Below are 7,538 nucleotides of genomic sequence, written 5' to 3'. Positions count from 1 at the left end.
AGGGAGGGGTCAGGAGGCAGTGAGTGACCTACAGGAACAAGCAGGGCGTTTTCTGGTTTCCTCTGCGGTCCACCCATGGCTGCCCGAGGAGGGGGTAGATTCTTCAGGGGCCTGGCCCCCCTTCTTTGTCCTGAGCTAAGTCGTCCAGCTGAGAAGCCACCTTCAGGGCGTGCACCTTGCTGCTCTCTTCTGCATCGTTTGTTCTTGAAGGGGTAACAAGGCAGTCTCTGGGCTCCTGGAGCCCCGCCTTTGCCTGGAGCTCCTGGAGGTGGTTTGGGATGGAACAGAGGCCATTTAGCTATAAAAACTGCATGAACCAGGGTCACAGCTTAGGATCTGGTGGAGGGAGGACCCAAGACATTCTTAGTCCGTGCTTGGCGGGAAGGTGGGGTCCACCTCTGATCCCCTGCTTCTGCCACCTCCCTGCAGCCGTTTGGATCCAATGGGGCTGACAGCTGAGCATGGGCCTCGGTTGGGGATGAGCAAGGAGAGAACTCTGCACACCGGTGCAGACCTCCCTCTGTTTCTGCCCCGATCCCATGTCTATGGATGGGGGTTGATTTTCCCCTAAGCTCAGTTGCTCACAGGTCAGACGGAAAGCCCTGGGAGAATTCCTCTGGATGGGAAGGATGTTAAAGAGTCAGTGATTCAGCCGTACATCAGAGGTGATCTTTGAAGTACGGAAACTCTAGTACACCATGGGCCCGGGTACCAGTGAGAACAGACACCCAGCTGCCCACAGGGATGTCGGACAATGCGTTATACTGGAGTGACGGGCATCAAGCCTGCCCGGTCCCGGGCATTTGAGAGCTTCTCATCCTCCCTTCCAGCATCAGAGATGGGAGTGGACATTTGGGGAAACTCCTGGTCAGGATTTGGGCACTTTTATAAGCCTCTAAGGGGCTGCAGGAAAGATCTAACCATCTGAGGCCTCATGACTCTCCTTAGAAGAGCCTTCTCCTGCCAAGAGAGTGCAGCACCTGGGGGAGAAGGGAACCAATATTTTGGGACCTGTGACTTCCTTCTCCTCTTCAGATTGTGGTCCATCCGTCCCCACCCAGAACCCCTACACGCCACTGCATCCTATTGGGAGCTGACCCATCACTCAGGTTGTGAGTGCATCGGTTTCCAACATACCCTGTTAAACAGACCAGTTACTCAGGACAAGACCTCCTGAAGAACAATCTGTTTTGTCCCCTGCCTCCAAGCAGACCTACACTTGAAATATTCCAAACAGTCAAGATGGACCAATGGTTTCCCCTTCTGCTTGACCAAGACCCCAGCTCCATCCAGTTTCTATTCAAGACCTGGCTGTGTTCTCTCTCATCCTGAGCTCTCATTGTCTGTTGCATCTTTGCTCACTTTGGTGCAGCCTCTTGTCCCTCCCCCAGCACATGTCTGCCCTGATATGTGCCGGGCAGAGGAGGTGACCAGCAGGGTGTCTCTCCCTTGGATCGTCAGCCCCTGACTTCAGCTCATCCCGGCTCTATCTATAGCTGGACACATCTGCAAATAGAGAGGTGTGTCAAAGGTGAGGATATTTGCAGCAGAGGAAGGGCTGGTCTTGCTGGCCGGGGCCTCTGAGAGTCACAGAGGGTGTCAGCTCATTTTGTAACCCGCCCGTCCACGTCCGCCGAAAATATGTGTGCTCCGACACGGGTCTCTCTGGTTTCAGATTTAGGAACGTCCCAATGGCTCAGGCATCCAAAGGCTTCAGGCGGACAACATTTATAGTCACTTGGGGCACCTCTGCTTTAAATACTCTCAAAGGCCAGGAGGCAAGAAGGCATTGTGGCAGCAAGGAGCCGCTTCAGCTGGGCTGCTCCATTTCACCGGATTATCACTCTTCTCCTACTGGAGGGGGTTAGGGGGGCAAACTCCGGACATCACGATGCCCAATTCCGCTGCATCCAGGCACCGGTGCGTGTGTGGGGGAGGTCGGCTGAGAAGGAAGTGAGAGTATCAGATGAGAACTTGGGTGAGTTTCCTGGACGTTACTGGAGAGGAATTAGCATCTGAAGTCTGAAACCTCTCTACTTCCTTCATGACCTATTTTGTGCCCCTCGATGCTCGCCAAAGAGGTTGCCATTATTAGGATCCTTGTCATCTGAGGTTAAAATAAGACCCAGTTCAACGTGGAAAAGTTACGGGCAGGCAGCCTGGCCCCAGCTTGTTCTTGGAGCCGCGCGCAGCACTTGAGTCCTCCGGGCAGAAAGGTTCTCTCTAGGACGCCCCATCCACTCTGCTGCTTCTAGCCAGTTTTCTCCCAGTAGCCTCACACACTGCTCCGACCTTCTCCTCCAAAAAAAAGGGGACATTGTCTCCCCCAGCTTCCCCAACAATGTGTCCCAGGGCCCCAGAGCCCTCACACCCAGGATGCCTCGAGTGCCCACTCAGTCTTTCTGTCTGCAGCTAAATCTTACGCCCTGTCACCCTGTCCTCTCTGCACTTTAGAGGACAGCTGCTTCCTGCCCCCGCCTCCGAGGCAACCCACGCGGTCAGCAGCCTCTGCGAGGGAAGGTGATTGGAAAGAGGCAGAATGGGAGCACGCATCGATCCTGCTGGCTGACAGGTGACATTCTTGCAGGCAGATTCCGGTGATGCCTGGAGGAAGAAACCTGTTCGGAGATGCCCAGATGCCTAGGCTCTGATGATATAGACTGAGATGTCTGTACGTATAGACTGAGATGTATGGATATACATCAGCACACACACTTCATCCCCTCCTTTTCCAGTGCCCAGGGTCCTCTTCCACGAGTTTCTCTGGACTTTCTCCCCTCAGTTGAGGTCAGAGCGTGGGATCAATCCATTGCCATTCTAGGAGCCCGTCTGCAACCCCTCCCTTGGGTGGGTCACACGCCATGGGGTCCGGTGGCTCTGGGTACCGGCTCAGGTCTCCCCCCTCCCAAGCAGAGAAGGAGCTCGACTCAGGAGGCATAGGGGGAAGGGGAACTGTCCACTTGTGCAAAATTCCAACAGAAGACGTTGCTTTCCACCTGTGAGCCTTCCTCCGGGGTCCTCATATCCTAGGGAGGAAGTGTGTGACAGTCATGGTGGGGGACACCTTGCTGCCCCGCTTCACCCTTCCGTATTTGCTCAGCGCGATGTAGGCGCCTCGGTACAGGTCCGACTCGTAGGCATTGTAGTTGTTGGGCAGGAGGGTCTCTCTGAACTTGCACTCTTCTTGGAAGCTGGGCTGTGGAGGAAACGAACAAACGGCAGAGCATCAGTGATGAATGAAGCCCAGCAGGCCTCGGGCCCCTCGCCTCCCTGAATCGGATGACCGCTGGAAGCTCTGAGCTACCCTGGGTAAGCAGAAGCCTGGAGCTGAAAACAGGAGGGCCTTCGGAGCTCTCGTGGGCCCCCCTCACCTTCTCCCTCTTCATTATGAGAAAACTCAGGCCCAGGGATGTGGGTGGACGGCCTGTGTCACATGGAGAACGGGGGTGCTCCGGGCTGCCAGTCGTGGGCACTCAGTCTCCTAAACACCTGGATGATAATTTATTATGTTCAGAGACAGGACCAGGAAGGGACAGAGAAAGCTGTCTTCTCGAGTCTGCTGGGAGAGGATCTAGTGGAGCAGGACTGGGGACTGGGGTTTGATCAATGGCTCCACTTGTGTGGCCTTGGGGCAGCCGTCTCTCCTCCAGACCTGTTTCCCTTCTCTGCACTCCGCGTGCTGGGGGACCATCAAGAGGGGCAGGTGAGTGGAGGTTGAGACGGACAACTTTCTAAGGCCTTCCCAGCACTCCTACGTCTGGTTATTATGGTAATTCTCTCTGCAGTTGGATCCCTCCTCCCATCTTTCCCAGGTTAAGGCCCAGGTGTGCTGCCCTTCAAAGGCCCATCTTCGGCTTTGATTTTGAGCCCGGAGGTGCCTGGTGTCACCTGTGCGTGCGTGCTCAGTCGTGTCCGACTCTTGGCGACCCCATGGACTGTAGCCCACCAGGCTCCTTTGTCCATGGGATTCTGCAGGCAAGAATACTGGAGTGGGTTGCCATGACCTCCTCCAGGGGATCTTCCTGACCCAGGGATAGAACCCATGTCTCATTATGTCTCCTGCATTGGCAGGTGGGTTCTTTACCACTGAGCCACCGGGGAAGCCCTGGTGCCCTCTAGGAATCCACCGTTCTCCAGACAAAGGCAGGAATGAGATGGTGATGGGCAGAGACTTTATGGGGAACAGAGCTGGTTCCCTCTGTGACCCATGGTGCTGTGGAGTCTGGGGCTGGTGATGAAGGGTCCCTGCTGGAGCGAGTTGTGTGAGGACCAACTTGTTCAGAAACTGAGGGCCAGGCTTCCTGCCACACATCGACAAGTTCAGCCCCAATAAATCACCCACGTCCTCCTTTATTCCTAGAAGAGGGGGCCCTCCATTCAAAACCACCCAGGTCACTGCCCCCGGCTGGGGGGATTTCTGGGCTTCAGGTGGAGGTCGCTCCCTTGGGGGGCCAGAAAGCCTGGGATCTGGTCTTTAGAGAAATGCAGAATGAAACAGAGACAGAGCTGAGCATAATACCTGACTCCTTCCTGCCGGCTGAGGCCATCGGCTATAAAAAACCCACTCAATGGCTGAGCGGCTGTGCCAGGGGTGTCGTCTGACCTTCTCAAGAGGAATCGTACTACGAGCGCCTGGCCTTACCCTGCTGGTGTGGGGTGGACGAGAGCCTCTTTCTCTGATGAACAAGGGTGATGAGCTGGCTCCTCAGGACTCCGAGTGGACCAGTCTGACAGCACTGAAAACAATGCACCATCCCAGGGGACTCCTAAACACAGTTCCCTGAGACAAGGACTGCATCCTTTTGAGCAGGTGACACTGGATGAATGATGCTGTGATAGGGGCTCATGGATGCCCACAAAGGGATAGCTCTTGGATGCAGCGAGAGCCAGTGAGGGGCAATGGGCATTGTCTAGGTAATACGCTGGGTACCACTCACCCATCCCTCTGCCACCCCTCGTTGAATGAAGGTCCCTTCTCTTTCCCTCACACACCCCTGGGTTACTGTTGACAAGGCACCTCCCTGTGATGTTCATTTCCTGGAGACGACCCTGCAAGTCTGCACCAGCCGTGTCAACTGGCTTCTGAATATCGCACCAGGGAGTTCTGTTTTTCACAAGTTTTTATCTTTCTTGCCATGGGTACTCAAAAATATTTGCAGAATGAAGAAAGGAATGTCCCAAAGCAGGAAAAAGAAACTAATCAAAGTAGGCGAAGCATATGTGACGACTCACCTCTTATTTAGCTATGTGAACTTGACAAGTGATTTCACCTCCTAAACCTCAGCTTCCTCATCCGTAAAATGGGAGCAGTGAGGACAGTTCTGTCACAGAATTGGAGGGAGCATTCACTGAAATAATGCATGGTATAAAGTGAAAAATAATTGCTATTGCCATAATGATTCTCCTCCAACTGATTCATAGATTAGTTGAAAGTAAAAGCACTGAAGGCCTTGTCTTACCTGGGATCATCATTCCTGTAAAACTTGCTGTGGGGGCTTACCTGGTGGTCTAGTGGTTAAGAATCTACCTGCTAATGTAGGGGACATAGGTTTTCCAGACATCCCTGGTCTGGAAAGATTCCATGCACCTTGGAGCATCTGAGCCCGTGAGCCACAACTATTGAGCCTGTGTTCTAGAGTCTGGGAGTGGCAACAGCTGAAGCCTGCACACCCTAGAGCCCGTGCTCCGAAACAAGAGAAGTCACCACAATGAGAAGCCCGTGAACCACAACGGAGAGCTGACCCCGCTCTCCACATCTAGAGAAATGTCCCCACAGCAACCAAGACCCAGAGCGGCCAAAAATAAACAAAGTTTAAAAAAAGCTGCAGTGGGTTGTAGGACAAGTTAGTTTCTAAGCCCTGCATTTATTGCCTGAGTGGTGGTAGGGGGTGAGCCTGAGGGAGGGGGGCACAGAGCTGACCAGACTCTGGCCCCACACTCCTGGGGCCTCTCGGGACACAGGGGGTCGGGGGAACCACAGGACCTAAGGCTGTCCATGGGTAAAGCTCCAGGGAAAAGTGAATTTGGGATCAATGCTCAAAGTTGAGCAGAAATAATGCTGCATAAATTAACAGTCTGGTGCAGCTCAACAAACAGAATACGATCCAGAAGTAAATCCAAACATGAACATAAAATGAATATAAAATAAAAGTGGCAATTCCAATCACCGGAGAAAACATGGTGTTGGAAGAACTGGATACTATCTTATATGATAATAATAAAATTTGATGTATGATTTTATTCCTAACTCTAAAATAAATTCCAAAGGAACAAATAACTTAAGTGCTAAAAAGAGAAACTTAAGGAGAGTTCCCTGGTCGCCTAGTGGCGCTTTCACTGCCAAGGCCCAGGTTCAATCCCCAGTCTGGAAACTGAGATACCACAAGCCATGCAGGCGGGACCAAAGACAAGAAAAAAAGAGAGAAGAGAATCTTAAAAAAAAGTCAGAAAGCTCTTTCTAAGCAGGACACAAAAACTAGAGGCCATTATTGAAACCCAAGAGGAATAAATTAGACTTCTGCCTGGAAAAAAAAATCAACTTAAAATAAGAACGTAAACAGCAAACTGAATAAAAAAACATTTACAATGCATTATACTATATAATATAGTTTGCAATAGATTAAATTTTGCTATTATACTCAGAACCATGAACTGACTAAAATGGATGTTTTTAGACAGTTTACAGAAAAGGAAATACAAGTAGCATTTAAACATAAGAAAATACGCCTAACTCAGTCGTGTCCGACTCTTTGTGACCCCGTGGACTGTAGCCCGCCAGACTCCTCTGTCCATGGAAATCTCCAGGCCAGAATACTGGAGTGGGTAGCCATTCCCTTCTCCAGGGGATCTTCCCAGCCTGGGAACCTGGGTCTCCTGCATTGCAGGCGGATTCTTTACCATCTGAGCCACCAGGGAAGCCCTAAAGGAAAGATAAACCACAACTGTGTGATCACATTTTTAATTGCCGGATTGCAAAGAGAACTGTGTTGGATAAGAGGCATTCATTGGTGAGGGCATGGGGACTAGGAGTTCTCGTTGGATGTGCTGGTGTGTGTATTGTTGTAACTTCTGTCAAGAGAAAATTTACAATATGTATTAGAATAAAATAATAACTACAGTTTTGGTTAGTGCTTCCACTTCTAGGAATTTATCTTACAGGCTCACTCCCACGCGTGTATAAAAGTCACGCACTGCAGCAGCATCTATAACAGTGAGAGACCGGAAACAGCCTCAGGGTCTATCAGGCGGGCGGCGCTCCGCTCAGTGATGGGACAGCCACACACAGAATGCTCTCAGTCATAAAAAACCAGAACCCCTCTGTGCACTGTTTGGAGATGGCCCCTAAGGCATACGGTTCAGTGGAGAAGCAAGATTCAAACACTGAGTAGTTTGCTCCTGTTTGTGTGATTTTAAAATATGATGCCAACATAAGCACACACATAGGGATGCTGGTTCTTCCTAGGATGGTTGGCACATGAGGGCTAGGGACAGTGCTGCCCTGGGGACAGTCTGGGTCTTTGAGACAACACTGAAAGGGA

General features: G+C 51.6%; 1 protein-coding gene across 1 annotated transcript in view; it reads right to left on the bottom strand.

Annotated features, from left to right (window-relative positions):
* Positions 1–3,019: 3,019 nt before the first annotated feature.
* The window catches only part of FGF6 (fibroblast growth factor 6), a 12,020-nt gene continuing 7,501 nt past the window's right edge, over positions 3,020–7,538 (bottom strand). The window contains exon 3 of the mRNA XM_010844993.1: positions 3,020–3,196. Within this exon, the coding sequence (XP_010843295.1) occupies positions 3,020–3,196 (177 nt within the window). The remainder of the gene's footprint in view (positions 3,197–7,538) is intronic.

Source organism: Bison bison, unplaced genomic scaffold, assembly GCF_000754665.1.
Source record: "Bison bison bison isolate TAMUID 2011002044 unplaced genomic scaffold, Bison_UMD1.0 scf7180017864213, whole genome shotgun sequence".
In the NCBI taxonomy this organism is placed as follows: domain Eukaryota; kingdom Metazoa; phylum Chordata; class Mammalia; order Artiodactyla; family Bovidae; genus Bison; species Bison bison.
Note: the sequence above shows the minus strand (reverse complement) of the source record. Positions and strands in the feature narration are given on the sequence as shown.